This window comes from Nicotiana sylvestris, chromosome 6 (genome assembly GCF_000393655.2).
Source record: "Nicotiana sylvestris chromosome 6, ASM39365v2, whole genome shotgun sequence".
Lineage (NCBI taxonomy): Eukaryota > Viridiplantae > Streptophyta > Magnoliopsida > Solanales > Solanaceae > Nicotiana > Nicotiana sylvestris.
Window position 1 is genome coordinate 135,661,427 of NC_091062.1, and position 23,589 is coordinate 135,685,015.

The 23,589-nt window shown below is 37.1% G+C and overlaps 1 protein-coding gene and 1 non-coding gene across 2 annotated transcripts; both read left to right on the top strand.

Annotated features, from left to right (window-relative positions):
- The first annotated feature begins 1,016 nt into the window (after window positions 1-1,016).
- On the top strand, window positions 1,017-3,374 carry LOC104216457 (small ribosomal subunit protein uS17). Its single transcript, XM_009766496.2, has 6 exons — window positions 1,017-1,167; window positions 1,253-1,293; window positions 1,396-1,496; window positions 2,683-2,827; window positions 2,904-2,993; window positions 3,076-3,374. Exons 1-6 carry the CDS (start codon window positions 1,156-1,158, stop codon window positions 3,164-3,166), a joined length of 480 nt encoding a protein of 159 aa, XP_009764798.1. The 5' UTR covers window positions 1,017-1,155; the 3' UTR covers window positions 3,167-3,374.
- Window positions 3,375-4,545: 1,171 nt separating this feature from the next.
- TRNAK-UUU (transfer RNA lysine (anticodon UUU)) lies at window positions 4,546-4,619 on the top strand. The gene has a single exon. It is a non-coding gene; the product is annotated as a tRNA-Lys (tRNA).
- Window positions 4,620-23,589: the final 18,970 nt, after the last annotated feature.

Genomic DNA, 23,589 nt, shown 5'->3' on the forward strand with positions numbered 1-23,589 from the left:
TGAACTGTTGGAAACAACCAAATACATATGAATACATAAACATACTATAGAAGAAACAGAATACACTATACAAAAAGGTACAAAAATACAAGAAGATACATATGAATACAACAGAATACATGTAACAAATACCAATTACCTTTTGGTTTCTTGAATCTTTCATAGGTTTTTTCCTCTTTGAGCCAACTTGATTTTTGGTTTCTTTTGAAGCTTCATCAACTTGGACTTCTTTCAACTTGTCATTGTGTAATTTACTTCTTCTTTCATCAACTTTGGATGCTGATAAACCTGCAAAATCTTTCTCCGCTTGAGTCAGTTGCAACGAGAAAGAGGGCCCATCAAAATAGAGAATTTTGGTGGGTATACCTCTGGGTAGTCTGTTGAGTGGCGTTGCATCCGACATTAGAGAGAAAACTCAAAGAATCCTGGTGATTAACAATACAAATGGAAGATATATCAGAAAATTGTGTAAATTCGCTCAAAAAACTTATAGAAACAAACTAATGAAAAAGCAATTTCGAAGTAGTTGAATTACCTACGGGGAGAAGATTTCCAAAATACAACTGTGAAGCTTGCGAAGAAGAATGACGTGTGGGGCGATAATGGCGGAGGAGGGTTTTTGAAGTGTATGGAACGTGTGTTTGTGGGAGAAGAGGGAAAAATGTATTGAAGAAGAGAGAGAAAAGATGATGAGAGGAGATATACGCAAATTAGGTGAGAGAAAATAAAAAAAATGAGATAGAAAAATATTTTGTAGCATATATTAAGCCTTAAATTTAGGATGGAACTAAATTTAAATTTTTTGCTATAAACTAAAAAGGGTATTTATAGAATGTAATATTTTAAAAGGGTATTTATAGAATATAAATAGGGTACTAACCTATTCTATAGGTGGTAAAATTTCCATTTTTGAATGACCACTTGTAAATCTGACTATTTTTGAATTTCTCCTAATTTGCATCTCATTTGTAGCCCATTTGTTGGATTTGAGCCCATCTCTAAATTAGCCCATTTTCCAAGTCCATCAGTGTCTAGCCCAACTTACCTAGAGTACAAAAGTTTCTTACAATTTTCTCTTCTCTCACTCTCTGTTGCACTTTAGGGTTTCGCCGCCGAGCATCTATCCTCGTCCAGTTCAGCTTGTAGCCCTCAGTCATGGCGGAGCAGGTTTCTCTCTCTTCTCCTTTACACATTCACATTATTATTTGCCAACTCATAAGAAAAAATCTAATGGATTTGTTTTCTGTTGCAGACGGAGAAGGCGTTTCTGAAGCAGCCAGGTGTTTTTCTAAGGTGAGTTTCATGATCAATTGCTATTTAGCTTTTTCTGTTCAAGTCCGTAAGTTCCAGGATGAATTTAAGGCTAATGTTGTATTTGTATATGTAACTGAGCAGCTCGAAGAAGACAGGGAAAGGGAAAAGGCCAGGAAAGGGAGGCAATCGCTACTTTAAGAGTATCGGTTTAGGGTTCAAGACTCCTCGTGAGGCTGTTGAAGGTTCATATTCATTTTCCATCTACTTATTATATGAATATTCATGCTCAATTACTGTATTTCATTTGCTTGCTTGCTGCTGGCTTCTGCATTTCTAATTTATATTACATTTTATTTAAGCTTTCTTAATTAATATAGTGAATGTAGTTTTGATGTGTATGGTTTAAATGGAGCTGAACAGAAATTCTGCAACACTAATTGTCAATTTCGATGCAAAGAAGGTTCATTTTTTTCTATTTCCTCTAGATGTAGAGGATTCATACAGAGTACCCACTAATTTGGGAAAAAGAAATGGTTGATTGATTGATTTAAATATGATTCGAGCCTAAAGCAAAAGGTTTGTGTGCTTAAAGGGTCAAATCGTTACCTGAATTATGTAGATAGCTTTAGGTTACAGTTTTTGCAATGTACGTAGTTGCTATGTGGTAAATCTGTCTATTAAGAAGTTACTCCCTCTGTTCCCATTTAGTTGTCATGATAAGCTTTTTTTATGTCCTTTAAGCTTATTTATTCCTTTCTTTTTTCCTACTTCAACCTGAATAGTCTAAGATTAATAGCACGTGGTAAAGTGTTTATGCGGGCATTCCGAGAGACTGCATTTAAATTTAAGTAATAGAAGTATAAAACACTTCCTAAATAGCTAATCTTTGTTACCTTTATGTGGAAATGGTGCTTGTTATCAAGTCATCATTTATATCTTTGTACCTGTTTTCATTTGATGCCTTCATGGCTTCTCTGAAGCTATAATCTTTTGATTTTGTTATTGCTTTTCATCCATTGTGCTTTTTTCTTTTCTCACTTCTTAGAGATAGTAGATATTTCTAAAACAACTAATTTTGATTTATGCACATTTAATTATCTGCATGTAACTCATTTCTTATTTGTGAATCTTAATGTGGCTAGTTTTTTAGTTCTTTATAATCATCCATTGGGATTCTTCCATTTATTGTTTGGCTGAAATGGTAGAAATTTCCAGATAAAAAGTTATTAGATTTATGTGCTTTCTTAAACCCTGCTAAAAATAAGTTGCATAAAAATTACTGTAGTAGTTTAGGCTTTCACATATACAAAATGATATTGCAAGCAAGTTTTTATTCATGTTTTTGCATGCTTAGCAAAAATGGCTATGATTGCTTAATTTCACCTTGTTCTGTGGTCTACCCTAATTGTTTGGTCTGTTTAAATTTAGGTACATATATTGACAAGAAATGCCCATTCACTGGCAATGTTTCTATCCGAGGTCGTATCATTGCTGGTACATGCCACAGTGCTAAGATGAACAGAACCATCATTGTTCGACGCAACTACTTACATTATGTCAAGAAGTACCAGAGGTAAGAGCTTGTTGCTTTTTAGTCGTTAGCTGCTACACTTCTCCTTTTCTACGTTTTAACATGTATTTTATTTCAGATATGAGAAGAGGCACTCAAATATTCCAGCGCACATCTCACCATGCTTCCGTGTGAAAGAGGGAGATCATGTTATCATTGGACAGTGCAGGTTTGGACCATTATATTTTGATTTCGCTATAATTTTTATGTTCTGTTATAGCATGTATGCGATAACATTTTCTGGTTCACAGGCCTTTGTCCAAAACCGTGAGGTTCAATGTCTTGAAGGTGATTCCAGCTGGTTCTGCTGGTGGAGGAAAAAAGGCTTTTACCGGGATGTGAGCTTTGTGCTTCCATTTTAACTGTTATTTCTAGGAATGATGTCAAGACTTTTCTGCTTTTACTGAATTGTTGTCTTCATTGATTTTCCTTTGAACATCAAATTTTGAAACTTAATGCTAGCAATTTTTTTAAAGCCTATGTACTACTCCACTTATAAGAGGTTTGGTGATTGAACCTTATATTTTAAAAAGGATATTTGGTGATTGAATTAGCAGTGCTTTTCTAGTTTTTTTGTCAGTTGAGCTACTAATTTCTGGGCCCCTTTATATGTTTGTTTTGAGCCTAGTCTGCTAATAATAGAGATTTAGTATCAGTATATTCTCAACGCTATAAAAATGAAAACATAAGCTTTCTACACTTGTGGTAATCGCTAGAATCTTGTAGAAGTAGCAAGGTGTATTCTTATTAAAATTTTAAGTTGATTCACTCTTCGAAAGGAATCACCAACGTTTGGCTGTCTTGGAATAACGAGTTTTTTTTTGTTTTTGTTTTTTTCTTTTCTATCTGTATCCTCTGAAAAAATAGAACATAAGAGTTTGGGAATTTTACAAAGAGGAAAATCACATTGAAGTTGCAAGTTTTTAAAAACAAAAAACTAGCAGTACAAAACTTTACATAATTGCTATATTTCGATATCCTGACTTGACGTTTCATTGTTTACTTTTTTAAGTCGGTATTTATAAATTATATATATATATATATATATTATATATATAAATTATACATATGTTATACATTTGTTGGCTAATTTTCTCCACTAACGGAGATCGGTGTTTGCTAGAGGTTTTTTATTTCATTTTTCATTCTGTCAGAGACTAGAACGCACAAGTGTAAGATCTAATACGATTTAGTTTTATAAAATCTTTTTTTTATACAACAATTACTACATCTTAGACTCAAACAAATTAGGGTTGTTACATAAATCCACACTTATCATTTCTCTCCATTTAATTCATCTAATGCCCTGGTTATACCAAATAAAACTAAAAGTAAAAATATATTTAAGTAAATTTTAATCTATACAAAATAGTAAAAAAATAATATTAGAAGTTCTCTTTATTTTATTGGCGTATAGATCTATGATAAGACTTAAAGGCTAACAACTAGTGTAAAGTTAGTCAAAGTCACGATAAATCTTTGATTAACCTTATTATTTGATATTATATGAAGTACACATTAATAGAGCAAATGAAGAAAAAAAAATAGAGTTCATCAACCATATTTTGGAATCAGTAGTGGTTTATTGATTGAAATAATTTTCAATTCCTATCAACAGCTAAACGTCATTAACAACCACATCTGTATCGCGGTTTGAGACGTTTCTACAAAGTACAAACTAATTGATATAATAAATAATTTTCGGAGAACAAGAGCACAAAGCCTTCTTAGCTCAGTGGTAGAGCGCGTGGCTTTTAACCATGCGGTCGTGGGTTCTCGATCCCCACAGACGGCGATCTCGTTGTCCTCCACACGCGGTAAATTTATTTTGCCAAGATGCTCACTGACTTCACAATTTCACATTGTATTGTTCCTCCTTATAATCAGAAAGTTTTTCTTAAAAATAATAAGAAAAGAAATACTAAATTGGCACCTTATGTTTTGCAATTCTTATACCCTTTCTGATCAACTTGACCGTGAATTTTTCAGGAACTTGCTCCATCCATATGGTCCTTTTGATATCAGAAATTCAGTTCTTCTTCCGCAGTTGAATAGCACTTCACCATCAGCAAACATATACTTGGGTACGATTGGTATGATGGAAGGAATCCTGGCATCTGCGATGGTAAATAATTTAATCCAAGATTCTTCTACGCCGTAGTCTTTCATTACCCATAAATCAAAAAAAGTAGTAGTAGTTCCACTGCAGTAAACACAATTTACAGAGAGCATTCCTCCCAACACTGCTACGCCATGGTCGGTCATGCATGTCAGACGGCAAGCACATTCGTTCTGGCAACGGTACCTCTCCGTACTGCTCTTTTGAAATATTAAAAGAAATAACAGAAAACAAAAAGCCATTTCTTTCTGTATAACCATGCCAATGAAATGCTCCATGTACAAATGCCAGACTGTCCATACTGTTGTGTTGGCCGATGACAAACAGTTATATTCCTTATCGTTGCTATCACTAATTTTTCTCCATGAACCACTTTTTAGTGAGAGAATTTCATTGGATATTTCACAATCATCGTCATTCTCATAATCTTCATCATCCTCAACCTTCAAGACCTTATAGTCATCACTAGTTGGGTCATATCCCAATCCATAAATAGAACAATTAGAATCCTTATTCAGGTCGGGAAGTACTATTGATTCTCTTGTTAAGGGGTTCCGATCCACAGCAACAATATTGAATAATTAGGTTTATTATCAATCCCAATTAAAAACAAGCCATCACAACAACAATAGATCTTGCAGAAGCCCGGAACAAAGTTTGAAGGGCAAGCAAGATTCCGAACATCCTCGACGACAAAGAGGAAGAATAGAAGTAAAAAGTATCATCCTTGGGGCATGTTTGGGGGATTTTGATTCTTCGCATGATTGAGATGCTTCTTCGGAGATTAATGTCTTCCAAGATTCAGAAACACACTTGAATCGAAGAAGAGACTTCACTGGTAGCCTGCTCAGGATTTCCTCTTCAATGTGACTTCCCATTGGTATACGTTAATTTCGAAAAACGAACAACAAATATTGAAGAAAGCTATGGTGTGAAACTTTCAAACAATACTTGTGTCGATCAAACAATTTGAACAATGGAGATTGAAGAAAGCTATGGTAAGAGGCTTCTAATAATTATTCACACATATTTATAACATACAAAACCAACTTCAACTAGGAAACGAAGATATGAAACTACAACAATTTAGGATTCCCAACCTTGGTTTAATTCCTATAATAACTTAGTCAATGGGATCGGTTATGCTTGTCAAGAAAAATTAAATTAAATTAAATATGAAGTCCTTCACTTGTAGAAATAAAAGTTGATTTATCAAATCATAAGAGGAAAACTTACCGACACTTCTGTTGCAACTCACTTGAAGTACTGAACGTGGGATTAGGTGTGTTTTTAACTGAAGCAGAAAAGGAGAGAAAGAAAAGTGCAAACTTAGGGTTATAATACTTACATTTGTTATTATCACTTTTAATCCGTGCCAGAAACTATTTTTATTCGATAGCCGAAAAGTATATAGAATTTATATAATTTATGTATATAACAAACAGAATGTATATATATACAAAAAATATACATTTTTTTACTATTATTTTTAGAGCGACTATACAATGTCATTTTTCCTACTTCTTTCTGGGTTAACAGCCCATTCTGCAGCGGGTAATGTATGGGCTCAACCTATATTTGACCCATTACTATCATGGGATCTTTACACAAATAACCGACTGAATTTACTGTTTACTTTTTCTAGTATTGATACATAGACTATATAATAATTAGGGAAAAGGGCCAAATATATCCCTCTACTTTAGAATATTGTCTACATTTAACCTCCGTTATATTATCCAGCCAAATTTACCACTACCGTTACACTGTCCTGCCAAATTTACCCTTACCATCAGCAAACTTTTAAAAATTACCCCTTGATCTGTTAGGTAATTTAAAATCTCCCAATTTTTTTTTATTTAAATCACTTGTTGTTCTTGTTGCTCCACTATTTTCACAAATTACTATTGATGTACTAAACTATACAAATTATTCATGGATATTTTTAATTACCAATGCACCCACTTATTAGGGGTATATTTAGCCCTTCTCCCTAATAATTATGCATGATTATACATAAATTGAAATATGGGTGTTTTTTGCCATCATTATTAATTGAGTGTTATTTTCCGGATATAATAACAGCCACTTCATTAATTGATTCACATGCATTTTCACGTACGTGCTGCACTTTTCCGGCAAGTTCAACACACTTGCAAACCAATTGCTTTCTTATTTGTGGGCAAGAACATCAGACCGATCCCAAGTACTGTTAGCATCTAAAGCCTCCATTTCTTCTTTCTTAGCAACACACCAGCTAGGATTTGTCAAGGCTCCAACAACAGTTTTAAGGACAGATCGATGTATTTTAAAGAGGTAATGAAGCATCACGAATAAGAAAATATAATATGTATACAGCAAGTATATGCTATTTTACCTTTATAAAGAGTAGTTAAAGATTTTTCATATGATTTTAAGCAGTTTTCTTATAGACTTCTTAGCTGCCACTTAATTCTGCAGCATGAGGTCGTTTATTTTTATTCCGAAGCCTCAGTTTGTGTTTTTTTTGGTAAATATGCTAGGCGCATGAGAATAATAACAGATGAAAGAAATACCTTAAAAAAGTACTATGCAAAGAAGAAATCTTAGAACTAAAACGAGTTTGGATACAGTAGAAGGGGAGCCTTGGAGCACTAGTAAAGTTGTCTCCATGTCACTTATATGTCAATGGGTTCAAGAACTAATGAAGATGTTTCTATCAAGTAATTGCAGTAATATATAATTATGCGGAAAGGAAGAGCAGAAAGCCTTCTTAGCTCAATGGTAGACGCGTGGCTTTTAACCACTTGGTCGTGGGTTCGATCGCAACAGACGGCGATGTTTATTTCCTCCATACGCGGCAAGTCTATCTTGCCAAGACTTTTTCACATTGTAACCGACTCACTGTATACTCAAAATTGTATCCCATTCCTCTTTTATTTAAATAATAATAATAAAAAGATATATACTAAATTGGCACCTTATGTTTTGCAACTTTTTCACATTGTAACTGACTCACTGTATACTCAAAATTGTATCCCATTCCTCTTTTATTTAAATAATAATAATAAAAAGATATATACTAAATTGGCACCTTATGTTTTGCAATTCTTATACCCTTTCTGATCAACTTGACCGTGAATTTTTCAAGAACTTGGTAACTAAGAGCCCCAGATGGAGCTTATGCAGCAGAACTGTCGCCGAATTTTTCCTTGTTATGATGTGATAAATTAGAAGTAATCCATCTTAGGAATCAAATTTTATTTCTATAAGTTAAAGACTTCACAGTATTTAATTTTCTTTGACAAACACATATAATTGATCCTATTGACTTAGTTATAGGAGTTAAACCAAGATTGAGAATCCTACATTGTAAAAGAATTTTGAATTAAATTATTTACCATGATGTCAAGATTCCTTCAATTACACTAATCATACCAATAAAATATAATCTCTAGCTAGGGATTACATTGATAAATATACCATTATGTGGAGAAATATTTATACGGAAAGTTTGATCTCTCCAGAAGTAAATCTGTATGGTTCCAAATTTGGACGACCACGACCGACTGATGAATACGACAAACAACGAGATCCTCGTAGCCGGACGTCCTGTGGAGGACGACAGACAAGCGATCAGAGACTGCACAACTTTTACAGTAGTGTAGGTCCAATAGGGGGCATTAGGAATACTCTTTCGAATATTCCCTACGATTTATTTTTTAGGGCTTAGCGTCCCTTATATATAGCGGAAAAACAACCTTGTATAATAAAAAGATATATACTAAATTGGCACCTTATGTTTTGCAACTTTTTCACATTGTAACTGACTCACTGTATACTCAAAATTGTATCCCATTCCTCTTTTATTTAAATAATAATAATAAAAAGATATATACTAAATTGGCACCTTATGTTTTGCAATTCTTATACCCTTTCTGATCAACTTGACCGTGAATTTTTCAAGAACTTGGTAACTAAGAGCCCCAGATGGAGCTTATGCAGCAGAACTGTCGCCGAATTTTTCCTTGTTATGATGTGATAAATTAGAAGTAATCCATCTTAGGAATCAAATTTTATTTCTATAAGTTAAAGACTTCACAGTATTTAATTTTCTTTGACAAACACATATAATTGATCCTATTGACTTAGTTATAGGAGTTAAACCAAGATTGAGAATCCTACATTGTAAAAGAATTTTGAATTAAATTATTTACCATGATGTCAAGATTCCTTCAATTACACTAATCATACCAATAAAATATAATCTCTAGCTAGGGATTACATTGATAAATATACCATTATGTGGAGAAATATTTATACGGAAAGTTTGATCTCTCCAGAAGTAAATCTGTATGGTTCCAAATTTGGACGACCCCGACCGACTGATGAATACGACAAACAACGAGATCCTCGTAGCCGGACGTCCTGTGGAGGACGACAGACAAGCGATCAGAGACTGCACAACTTTTACAGTAGTGTAGGTCCAATAGGGGGCATTAGGAATACTCTTTCGAATATTCCCTACGATTTATCTTTTAGGGCTTAGCGTCCCTTATATATAGCGGAAAAACAACCTTGTATAATAAAAAGATATATACTAAATTGGCACCTTATGTTTTGCAACTTTTTCACATTGTAACTGACTCACTGTATACTCAAAATTGTATCCCATTCCTCTTTTATTTAAATAATAATAATAAAAAGATATATACTAAATTGGCACCTTATGTTTTGCAATTCTTATACCCTTTCTGATCAACTTGACCGTGAATTTTTCAAGAACTTGGTAACTAAGAGCCCCAGATGGAGCTTATGCAGCAGAACTGTCGCCGAATTTTTCCTTGTTATGATGTGATAAATTAGAAGTAATCCATCTTAGGAATCAAATTTTATTTCTATAAGTTAAAGACTTCACAGTATTTAATTTTCTTTGACAAACACATATAATTGATCCTATTGACTTAGTTATAGGAGTTAAACCAAGATTGAGAATCCTACATTGTAAAAGAATTTTGAATTAAATTATTTACCATGATGTCAAGATTCCTTCAATTACACTAATCATACCAATAAAATATAATCTCTAGCTAGGGATTACATTGATAAATATACCATTATGTGGAGAAATATTTATACGGAAAGTTTGATCTCTCCAGAAGTAAATCTGTATGGTTCCAAATTTGGACGACCACGACCGACTGATGAATACGACAAACAACGAGATCCTCGTAGCCGGACGTCCTGTGGAGGACGACAGACAAGCGATCAGAGACTGCACAACTTTTACAGTAGTGTAGGTCCAATAGGGGGCATTAGGAATACTCTTTCGAATATTCCCTACGATTTATCTTTTAGGGCTTAGCGTCCCTTATATATAGCGGAAAAACAACCTTGTAAAGCCCTCTCTCTCTCTCTCTCTCTCTCTCTCTCTCCTGCTTTTCCAGCTAAAAAGACTGACTGTAACACTTGTCTACATAAACGATTGGTATCGTTAATGTTCGATCATTCACTTCGCAAGATCAAGAAATATTATCCACTGTGTTCATCATATATACCTTGTTCTAGAGATTATTATACTTAGCTAAGATTTACCCCTTCATTTTCCTTAATTGATTTATTTAAAAATGTTCCAATATCTTTTGAGTCAAACAATTAGGCACCGTCTGTGGGGTTTTCTATAGCTGAGATTTTAGTTTTGTCTAGATCCTTGAAAGGGATAATCATCTCTTCTTAGCCTCGAAAAGACCAACAATGGCAGGAAAGGGGGAAGCAAGATTAAATGCAATAGTAGGTGTCACGAACAACCATCTGGATTCCATCAACGAAGCCGGCTGGGAAGATAATGAAAACGCAACGCCAAGCGTTACACCTGAGGGAGATGCCCCCCCCCCCCCCCCCCGCACAAAAGCGTGACTATCTCGCGCGAGAGGGAAACCTCAACATCCGCAGCAGGAGAAGCACCACCGACTGTGAAAAGGCTATTGAAAGAGTGGTTGACCATTACCTTGAGCAGTATACTCGACAAATCCCTTCAAAGGGATACTGGAGGCACAATACACGCAGAAACCACAACTGTCGCCGATGAGCCAGAAACTCCACGCATAGGTAACACTCATACTGTCATTGATGCATGTAACGATGCACTTGAGGCCACCTTAAAGAAAATGAAAGAGATGGAAAATGAGAACAAAACGCTCCGCGACCAGATGAAGGAGCATCAGGAAAGGGTCGATAAAATATCGGGCGCTCCGAAGTTGCTACCAAAACGTGACGTAGGCCGATTCGGCGAACAACCATACAACGAAGGGGTGGCTCCCCACTCTATCCGAAAACCTTCAAAATGCCGCCATACTTGAAAATATATGATGGCACCACGGATCCGGAAGATCACATAATCTACTACGTCACTGCAGTAAAAGGCAACAATTTGTCAAAAGAACATGTGCCATCGCTGTTGCTGAAAAAGTTCGGCGAAACTTTGACAAGGGGAGTGTTGACATGGTATTCCCAACTACCAGCACGATCAATATCAACGTTCGAAGAAATGCCGAATAAATTCGTCACCGCTCACGCGGGAGCGAAAAAGGCAGAGGCCAGGGTAAATGACATCTTCGCCGTCAGGCGAAGGACTTCAGGATTTCCTAGCCCGATTCAACAGGGTAAGAATGAGCCTACCAAACGTATCAGAAGGGATGGCGGTAGCAGCCTTCCAAAATGGGTTAAATAGAAACGGGTCAAAAGCAACCAAAAAGCTGCTAAGTAGACTCATGAAGTACCCTCCCACCACGTGGGAAGAAATCCATAATTCCTACTGTGCCGAAGTAAAGGTAGACGAGGATGACCTAAATGGTCCGATCCAACGGCTAACGTCGGTCCAAACCCAAACAAGGATAGATCGCCGCAATGATGGTCGAAGGGACCAACTATCCCGTTTCAATCGAGAAAGGCATCAGCCCTACATCCGGACATCCATCCCACCTCCTCCACGACATGCAGGCGTTATGCCTCGACACACCGCGCCACATCAAAATTAAAGAGGTATGCCTTCACTGTTATCTGCTCATAACTTTTGTATTTCTCCTTCAGAAATAGTGTATGCACTAGAGAAGCTCGGCACAAAGGTGCAATGGACACAAAAGATAAAGTCAGATCCGAGCACCTAGAGATTGAACGTTCTGTGTGAATTCCACCAGGAAAGAGGACACAAGACCGAAGACTACATAGATCTGCGACAGGAAGTGGTAAGAATGCTAAATCAGGGATACCTGAAAGAACTCCTGAGCGATCGAGGACGGGTTAACTTCGCTCGTGGATGCGATCAACCTCAAGGACCCCCCAAAACCACCTTCACCAGCTAGCACCATACAAATGATCATTGGCGGCGGCGATGATACGGTTGTCGCACCTCCTTTTTACCGCGCCCGCGGGGCGTGTGAGGAGTTTTCTCCAATTAAAGGACAGTCAAAACGAGATTTATTTAATTATTTAAGAGTCGCCACCTGGGAATTTTAAGGCGTCCCAAGTCACCAATTTCAATCCCTGAATCGAGGAAAATATGACTCTGTTTATTATTCTGCGAACCAGAAATCCTGAGTAAGGAATTCTGTTAATCCGGAAGAAGGTGTTAGGCATTTCCGAATTCCGTGGTTCTAGCACGGTCGCTTAACTGTTTTTATTACTGGCTTAATTATCTTGATTTTATTAAATATATTGATGTTACATGATTTTTACTACCGCTTATACTTACTGTGATTGAGGACCCTTCTTTGAATCGAATTACGCGTACGTATATTCGTGTTATGAATTTTTTTTAAAAATGCGGAATTGTGTCACGCGTACGTGTACACGATAACTTTTGGTAATATATTTATTAAACAATCATTTTTCGAAATTGTCGAATCAAGAATATGTGTTTTTCTTGAATAGTGAACCGTACATCTCGGGTTTTTTATGAAATTGATTTAACGCCTTTGGAAAAATCCTTTTATTAAATATTCGCTCGAAATTGCGCGTACGCATAATCCGAATTTTTTGCTTTTAAAAAATATAATCAGGGTACGCGAACGTATCCCTAATTGCGCAAAATATTTGTAATGATATCAGGGATTTTTATACAAATTGTTTATTATATTATGAGAAATCTTCATTTAAGATACCCTTTAATCCTTGAAAAAAAAAATTCACAATTTGTTGAATGTTGCCCGTTGATTATAATTTCCGCATATAACATGTTCATCCAAGACTATTCAAATTCTAAATAAAGAATAAAACATGATTAATACTATTCTTCACAAATACAACATATATATCTACATGCCCAATAATGAATTGTATATGAAACTAAAAATGATTTATGAGGGGAAAGAAGTATATTTTTTTTTTTGAATAATTTTCATTATTTAATTTGTGCAAATCCTATTTCTAGTTGTCATTTATATAAAGTATAGCAATTTGTATATTTCCTCTTATTCTCATATTACTTATTTTTATCCAGAATTATAATTGCTCAGTTTATTTAAAACGATAAATAATCAAATTGATGAGAAAAAAGAGTTATTATTCAAATTGATTCAATTCGAATTGTATTACATACAACATAATTGTACGCCTAAACATTCATAATATTCTTAACATCATGACGAGCTATACCAACTTACTTTACTCATATGATTATACCTGTCATCATACCATATAATAACTTATACCAATCTAAACAAAATCATATTTGTTACAAGATATTCTACTAATGTAACTTCTTAATCTTTACATTTAGCTAATGGTATTATGGGATGTAATCAATGGCCCATTTTTATGCCTTACTCCCTGTTTTTACGATTCACATATACCTATACCAATGAGATTTCGGAATGACTAACATTATTACAAAGCTTTATATGAATTTCAAAATAAGACAATTTAACTCATAGCTATCAAATTGAATTCACTACTAGTTAACTAAAAAAAAAAATGAAATTTAAACTAATGAACTTGGACAATTGGAAAATAGAATTTCAATTCAAGCTTCATTGATGAGTCATGTTGAATCTCTTTCCAACTTAAAATTTAAAAGACATATACCTGAAAATGAAGGTAGAAGGAGTAAATTTCAGCAGTTGCAGCCGTAACAAAATTAGCAGAATATACCAATAACACAGCAAGTCTGAACAAGACCCGTTAACCCAGATGAATAGTGACAGAGACTTGAGAAAAATTTCAGATTTGGACTGAACAATAATCACAAGCAAACAACGGACAGATTCTAGAAAGATAACATTTCAGCTTTCAGTTTCTTTCCTCTTCCTGTTTCAGATTCCTATTCCACATTTCTTTCTTTCTGTTTTTCACAAATGTGTATGTACTTCTGTATATATTTCCTAATGTTTTGAAAATCGGCCTCTCTTAAACAGATAACCTGAAGAAAATCAAAACTGCCTTTCTAAATCAGATTGTTCCTCCTCTTAAAATCTACCCAAAATCTCAGTTTTCTTTTTTCTAATTTCTCTGAAAACTGAACTTTAATATTTCTGTCTGAAAACTGATTTTCCTCCCTCTGAAAACTGATCCCCTTTCTGTCTGTCCAGCTCCTGTATTTATACAGGGCTGGTTGCACCCTTTTAATGCTGTATGGACCCTTTATCCCTTTAAAAATTAGAAAGTTTCCATTAAAAACTACTTTTTAATACTTTATATGATCCTAACCTGATTTTCAGCAGTCCCATTATCCCTTGTTTCCCATTAGTATCTTAAACTATAGCCACTAACATTACATTATAATACACTAGCACTAACACCCTGTTTTTACTGTTTCATTCCCAGAAATGCCCCTGAAATCCTGATGTTATTACTGAAAAATCAGAACCTACTGCAAAACAGATTCTAAAATCTGTATAAACTTAATTATCCTTCTGATTTACAGCTATAACCAATCCTATTAACCTCCTAACACAATTGTATTTGACCAACTTTTGTAAACTTGAATTCAAACTTGACATTACAGCAATATTACACTGAATTCAGAACTAACATCATAACAACATATTACTGAAATTATCATAACAATTCAGACTGGACTTAACATTGAACCAAAATCAAACACACACAGGATCATTGTCAATACTGACAATGCCCTGAAACTTTAATGTTCAGACAATAACATATATACAACACTTATTTTGACAGATTCATATAAACCAGGATGATTTAACTGACGAGTATTAGTTAAAAATGATTATCTACAATATCTGTCAACAAACAGTACATAAAAATGGAAACAGATTGTTTTAATCAGTATTATTATGACTGAGAATTCATAATATAACTAATCGACGAACTTAATCGAGTCGATTACACACATTGTAGCTAAGCACAACCAACAGAAACAATTCACATTTAAATCAAGTAGACGGGTAGGAGACAGTATGATAATAAAAGATGGGAAAATTACACAGACTAAAACAAACACAAAAATACACGTATAATACACAAAATAAATAGAAAAAATACCTTTGAATCTTCAATTTTATTCTGACTCGAACTCAACTTGGATTTGGATTTTTGTTTGAAATCAAACAGACCTTAGTCGAAGTATTTTCCACTGAAAATACTTCGACTAAGGTCGATTAAACCTCAATCTTTATTCAATCTGAACGGAATCCAAAAGTTTGGTATTTTTAGGGTTCTTGAAAGTTCGATTTGGGATTTAACCATTTCTGGTCAGATTCGAGGAGAACCAAACATGATACAAGGGTGAGGGTAGCCTAGGGGTCATTTGGTGTCAGCTTAAAACAAATCTGAGTTTGTTCTTGTTTGGTCCGAATCTTCAAAAGAAGATTCGAGAAGCTCGGAACTGATTCGAGCCAAACAAACAATAGATCCATACTCAGGATGACTAGGGGAAGCTATGGTGTCGATTTGGGACTGTTAGGTTTAGATCAGGTTTTCAGGCCAACCTTCGATTTAAGATTCGAAGGGTTGGGGCCTGATTCGAAGGAATCTAAGGTCATATTCGTGTAGAGGATGTTCAGGGGATCTTAGGGTGTTATTTTGGTGACCGACGGCGTTGATGCCGCCGGGTTTCAGACGGTGGAATCCTAGGGCGGCTAGGGTTAGGAATGGGGGTTTGGGGGACGATGATGAATAGTGTAGGAGGGGGGTGTTCAGTTAGGGGCCGGGGTAAAGGCTTGGATCTTATATAGGGGTGGGGTGGATTGATATCGTCCGTCCGATCAAGTAAGATGAAGGGCCAGGATTAATTCATTAAACCAAACGACGTCGTTTGGTTTAAAGTTGGGGTCGGACTGAATCGGGTCAATGGGTCGGGTTATGAGTTGCGGGTAAGGGCAGGGGATCTTGACCGTTGGTTGGATTTGATCCAACGGTCCTTGATAAATGCGACCAAACGTCGTCGTTTGGTCTTAGCTTGGGACTGGACCAGACTTGGGCTGTTTGGATTGGGCTGGGGGGGGGTGATTTGATTTGGGCCTGGATTTAAATCCAGGTCCGATTTTTTTTTATTTTCTTTTTCAATTATTTCATTTTCTAATTTAAATTTCTAATTTTAATTATAAAACAAGTTTAACTTCACAAAAATATATTAATTATTTTATAACAGTTATTTAACACATAGACAAAACATCAATCACACAGCGAAATATCTGAAATAGAACCAATGCATATTTTTGTGATTTTATTTAGATTATCTCTTAAATGCATAATTACATCCTATATGCATGCAATATGTATTTTATTTTATTTTTTCATTTTATTATGACAATGTAAACACTTACGGACATAACACAAGTATTTAACACCACGCAAAAATTCAGAAATTACACAGTAAAAGAAATTTATTTTATTTTTGATTTATTTTGGAGTAGTTTTCGTAAGGCAAAAATCACGTGCTCACAGCTGCCCCTCTTTGTGCGGAAACTCGAAGAGTTTTCGTGCAAAGATAAAGTGAGCGGATACGAGCGATTTTTGCCCGTTCGAATACTCCGTGGGAAGCATTTTTAGAAAGATTTGACCGAACCTCTGCTTCAAAGGTTTCCTACATATCCTTGGCTATAAAGGAATCAGGTCAATGTAGTTCGGGAATTTTGGGTAGCTGGGACTACCGTGGGACTGTGATGTTACTGCTGCTTCGTGCTGTTTTTACTGCTTGCTGACCTCCTTATTACACCTTACTTTAAAGGAAATACAAAAAGCTAAACTAGACTATGGTACATGAATTATAAAAATCTTATCTAGATCATGCCCTTGCGTTTCTTGTTGTCTTGATATCTTGGTGACTCTTGGGCATTTGGCTTATTCCGTATTCCTTTTGGAACTCTTGTTGTTTCTTGCTGGGGATTCTGTTGGACTCCTCTGCTTTATTGATTCTAAGTGTGCTCCTTTTTCATATGAGCGGGCTTTTGATTTCAACACTTCAATTTCATTCCCTCGTTCTTCAGGTGGACGCCTGACTTCTTTAATTCTTCATCCTCATTCTCCAGGTGGACGCCTGACTTCTTTAATTCTCATCCTCATTCTCCAGGTGGACGCCTGATTTCTTCAATTCTTCATCCTCATTCTCCAGGTGGACGCCTGACTTCTTTAATTCTCATCCTCATTCTCCAGGTGGACGCCTGACTTCTTCAATTTCTTTATCCTCATTCTCCAGGTGGACGCCTGACTTCTTTAATTCTCATCCTCATTCTCCAGGTGGACGCCTGACTTCTTTAATTCTCATCCTCATTCTCCAGGTGGACGCCTGACTTCTTCAATTCTTCATCCTCATTCTCCAGGTGGACGCCTGACTTCTTCAATTCTTCATCCTCATTCTCCAGGTGGACGCCTGACTTCTTCAATTTCTTTATCCTCATTCTCCAGGTGGACGCCTGACTTCTTCTTTTCTCATCCTCATTCTTCAGGTGGACGCCTGACTTCTTTAATTCTCATCCTCATTCTCCAGGTGGACGCCTGACTTCTTTAATTCTCATCCTCATTCTCCAGGTGGACGCCTGACTTCTTCAATTCTTTATCCTCATTCTCCAGGTGGACGCCTGACTTCTTCTTTTCTCATCCTCATTCTCCAGGTGGACGCCTGACTTCTTTAATTCTCATCCTCATTCTCCAGGTGGACGCCTGACTTCTTCAATTTCTTTATCCTCATTCTCCAGGTGGACGCCTGACTTCTTTAATTCTCATCCTCATTCTCCAGGTGGACGCCTGACTTCTTCTTTTTTCATCCTCATTCTCCAGGTGGACGCCTGACTTCTTTAATTCTCATCCTCATTCTCCAGGTGGACGCCTGACTTCTTTAATTTTCATCATCATTCTCCAGGTGGACGCCTGACTTCTTCAATTCTCATCCTCATTCTCCAGGTGGACGCCTGACTTCTTCAATTCTCATCCTCATTCTCCAGGTGGACGCCTGACTTATTCTTTTCTCATCCTCATTATCCAGGTGGACGCCTGACTTCTTCATTTTCATCCTCATTCTCCAGGTGGACGCCTGACTTCTTTAATTTTCATCCTCATTCTCCAGGTGGACGCCTGACTTCTTCAATTCTCATCCTCATTCTCCAGGTGGACGCCTGACTTCTTCAATTCTCATCCTCATTCTCCAGGTGGACGCCTGACTTCTTTAATTTTCATCCTCATTCTCCAGGTGGACGCCTGACTTCTTCAATTCTCATCCTCATTCTCCAGGTGGACGCCTGACTTCTTCAATTTCTTTATCCTCATTCTCCAGGTGGACGCCTGACTTCTTTAATTCTCATCCTCATTCTCCAGGTGGACGCCTGACTTCTTCTTTTTCATCCTCATTCTCCAGGTGGACACCTGACTTCTTTAATTCTCATCCTCATTCTCTAGGTGGACGCCTGACTTCTTTAATTTTCATCCTCATTCTCCAGGTGGACGCCTGACTTCTTCAATTCTCATCCTCATTCTCCAGGTGGACGCCTGACTTCTTCAATTCTCATCCTCATTCTCCAGGTGGACGCCTGACTTCTTCTTTTCTCATCCTCATTCTCCAGGTGGACGCCTGACTTCTTCTTTTCTCATCCTCATTCTCCAGGTGGACGCCTGACTTCTTTAATTCTCATTATCTTCATTCTCCAGGTGGACGCCTGACTTCTTTAATTTTCATCCTCATTCTCCAGGTGGACGCCTGACTTCTTTAATTCTTTATCCTCATTCTCCAGGTGGACGCCTGACTTCTTTAATTTCTTTATCCTCATTCTCCAGGTGGACGCCTGACTTCTTCTTTTCTCATCCTCATTCTCCAGGTGGACGCCTGACTTCTTCAATTCTCATCCTCATTCTCCAGGTAGACGCCTGACTTCTTTAATTTCTTTATCCTCATTCTCCAGGTGGACGCCTGACTTCTTCTTTTCTCATCCTCATTCTCCAGGTGGACGCCTGACTTCTTTAATTCCTTCATCCTCATTCTCCAGGTGGACTCCTGACTTCTTTTTAACTTTTTACCAGGTATTTCCTGACACAAATATTGTATTTGCCCCTGTTTTAAATCAAAGAAAACTTCGTTAGTTTAAAGCAGGGTGGTTGACTGGGGTATTCTTGCCGATGGTGATGCTTCTCTTCGTTTCTCTTTGTTGCCTTGGAATGGTTGAAAAGACTGTTTTGTCCTTGTAATTGATCCTTGACTATAGGATTCCCCTCTGTATGTTTTCCTTCAAACCCTTTTAACTGTAATCATATGTCCCTTCTGACTTTGCTGATCCACTTTTGATTTCACCTTTCTTACACCCATATCTTTTATCTCCCACCTTTCGTGGCTGTATTTTGTAACCTTGAATCTTGGTAGTATACCTTGACATTCCTTCTTATTTGTTTGGAATAAAACTTATCTCAAAGCTTTTAGAAAGTAAGATTATTAGTAACGAAATACGCTGATTTCGACAATCATAGAATGAAAAGAAAAATCCAAATTTGGATGACTGTTGGAAAAGGAATAAAAACTTATCTGATTGGATTTACCGGCACCAATGATCAGGGTATGCATTTCGGATTAATCAACCCAGTCTTTTAATCAATCTCCTTTCAATTGTCTCATTTTGGTTTTCCCCCAAAATTTCCGTAATCCAACTTCATTTTTCATTTCACAGGCCTGTTGGACTTTTAATATCTCAAAGAGTTTTCATCGATAAATTTTCCTCATTTTTCACTTCTTCACTTCTTTTTCGCCTTAGGGTGCCTATGAAGGTTTTCACCAATAAGACTCTCTCCTTTTACTTTTCTCTCAACTTCCGTCGCCTTATGGTGCCCGTGTGGGTTTTCACCTATAAGACTCTCTCATTTTTACTTTCTTTTCTTGTTTGTACCAGAGTATTATGAACCATCTTCATTTGCTTGACTCAACATTTTTCTAAGATTGGTCGAAAGGTCTTTCTGGTATGGGGTTAGAAATGGAAAAGGTATTAAAAGCTAAACAGTTTTGGTATGTGTTTAATATTACAACTCTTGGAATCTTTTTCTTATTTCCAATACAATTCTTGCCCCAGTTCCTTGATTGGGGTCGCTTGATGTTTCTTTTTGTGCATATTTTATGTATATTGTGCACCCTATGACCGAGCCGTGAAGCGCCTACGTATCCTTCTTTGAGGAATCAGGTCAAACGTAGTTCACCAAATAATAGTGATTTTTTTTGATTCCAAGAGAGGGTAGGAAAGAAACAAGTATGGCTCAAAGGGGAAGCAAATGGTATAGTGTTTGGATAGCAGAATAAATTGCCTTTGTCATTCCAATCTTCGAAATAATGCTAAATACAAACACTCAAAAAGTTATGCATAATATCTCTTTACCGCGTCAGAATTGATCGCCATGTCTATGCATTTGCCTTCAATGTCTGTTAAGCATAGTGCACCATTCGATAATACTCTGGTCACAATGAATGGTCCTTGCCAATTCGGGGCAAATTTGCCTTTTGCTTCAACCTGATGTGGAAAAATACGTTTCAGCACATGCTGACCTACTTCAAACTTCCGGGGACGCACCTTTTTGTTGTATGCTCTTTCTATTCTTCTTTGATATAATTGACCATGGCATACTGCGGTCAATCGTTTTTCATCAATCAAGTTTAACTGTTCTAGACGGGTTTTGACCCATTCATCATCATCAATCTTTGCTTCGGCGATGATCCGAAGGGAAGGAATCTCAACTTCTGCAGGAATTACTGCTTCAGTGCCATATACCAACAAATAAGGAGTGGCTCCTACTGAAGTGCGAACAGTAGTGCGGTATCCCAATAATGCAAATGGTAATTTTTCATGCCATTGTTTTGATCCTTCTATCATTTTCCGAAGTATCTTCTTTATGTTTTTGTTGGCTGCTTCTACTGCTCCATTTGCCTTGGGCCGATATGGGGTAGAGTTGCGATGTGTAATCTTAAACTGTTGACATACTTCCTTCATTAGGTTGCTGTTAAGATTAGCACCGTTATCTGTGATGATCACCTTCGGGATTCCGAATCGACATATGATATTTGAGTGGACAAAATCGACCACAGCTTTCTTGGTCATTGATTTGAATGTCTTGGCCTCAACCCATTTGGTAAAATAATCAATAGCTACCAGAATGAACCTGTGCCCATTGGATGCTGCCGGCTCAATTGGTCCAATCACATCCATGCCCCAGGCAACGAAGGGCCATGGTGCCGACATTGTGTGCAACTCGGATGGTGGAGAATGAATCAAATCTCCGTGTATTTGGCATTGATGACACTTGCGCACAAAACTGATACAATCTCGCTCCATGGTAAGCCAATAGTAACCAGCTCGGAGGATTTTCTTTGCCAACACATATCCACTCATGTGGGGTCCGCAAACTCCTGAATGTACTTCAGACATGACAGCTGTAGCTTGTCTGGCATCTATGCATCTTAATAATCCAAGATCTGGTGTTCTTTTATACAAAACTCCTCCGCTTAAGAAGAATCCATTTGCTAATCGCCTAATGGTCCTCTTTTGATCTCCTGTGGCTTGTGCGGGATATATCCCCATCCTGATATACTCCTTGATGTCGTGGAACCATGGTTCACCATCAAATTCTTCTTCAACCATATTGCAATAAGCGTGCTGATCGTGGACTTGAATATGTATCGGATCTACATAAGCTTTGTCCGGATGGTGCAACATTGATGCCAGGGTAGCCAATGCATCAGCAACCTCATTATGGATTCTTGGAATATGTTGGAATTCCACTGATTGAAACCGCTGACAAAGATCATGTAGACATTGTCGGTATGGTATGAGCTTCAAGTCTCGGGTTTCCCATTCTCCTTGAATTTGATGTACCAAAAGATCCGAATCTCCCATGACTAAGATTTCTCGGATACCCATGTCTGCAGCTAGCCTTAACCCCAAAATGCAAGCTTCATATTCAGCCATATTATTGGTGCAATAAAATCGTAATTGAGCCGTAACAGGATAGTGATGCCCTGTTTCAGAAATGATTACAGCTCCTATCCCAACTCCTTTCATGTTAGCGGCTCCATCAAAGAAAAGTTTCCAGCCAGGCTTTTCAATTCGCTCCACCTCGTCGATATGCATTGTTTCTTCATCAGGAAAATAAGTTTTCAACGGCTCATATTCCTCATCGACCGGGTTTTCGGCTAAATGATCGGCCAGTGCTTGAGCCTTCATTGCAGTTCGAGTCACATAAATGATGTCGAATTCTGTGAGCAATATCTGCCACTTTGCAAGCCTTCCTGTTGGCATAGGCTTTTGAAAAATGTATTTCAATGGATCCAACCGAGAAATGAGGTAAGTAGTGTAGGATGACAAATAGTGTTTCAATTTTTGAGCTACCCATGTTAGGGCGCAACATGTCTTTTCCAGATGAGTATACTTAACCTCATAAGCTGTGAACTTCTTGCTAAGGTAGTAGATGGCCTGTTCTTTTCTGCCAGTGAGGTCATGTTGCCCCAATACGCAACCAAATGAATTTTCCAAAACCGTTAAGTAAAGAATCAAAGGTCTTCCTGGCTCTGGCGGGACCAACACGGGTGGGTTTGACAAGTACCCTTTTATTTTATCGAACGCTTCTTGACACTCATCGGTCCATTTGACCGCAACATCCTTTTTTAACAATTTGAAAATTGGCTCACAGGTTGTTGTGAGCTGAGCAATAAACCTGCTGATATAATTTAACCTCCCCAACAAACTCATTACTTCAGTTTTGTTTTTTGGAGGTGGCAGTTCTTGGATGGCTTTAATCTTTGACGGATCTAGCTCGATGCCTCGTCGACTGACTATGAATCCCAGCAACTTTCCGGATGGAACTCCAAATGCGCATTTGGCAGGGTTAAGCTTGAGGTTGTACCTGCGAAGTCTTAAGAAGAACTTCCTCAAATCCCCAACGTGGTTGGCCTGATGTTTTGATTTTATGATCACATCATCCACGTACACCTCAATTTCCTTGTGTATCATATCATGAAACACTGTGGTCATTGCTCTCATATAGGTTGCTCCGGCGTTCTTTAGACCGAATGGCATTACCCGGTAGCAATAAGTTCCCCATGGTGTGATGAATGCCGTCTTTTCTGCATCTTCTTCATCCATTAGAATTTGATGATACCTGGCATAACAATCCACGAAAGACTATATCATGCTTGGCACAATTGTCGATCAAAATATGGATATTGGGTAACGGGAAATTATCC

Coding starts and splice junctions, on each gene's coding strand:
- LOC104216457 (XM_009766496.2), top strand. Junction 1,497..2,682: donor TCCTCGTGAGGCTGTTGAAG/GTTCATATTCAT, acceptor GTTTAAATTTAG/GTACATATATTGACAAGAAA. Junction 2,828..2,903: donor TATGTCAAGAAGTACCAGAG/GTAAGAGCTTGT, acceptor ATTTTATTTCAG/ATATGAGAAGAGGCACTCAA.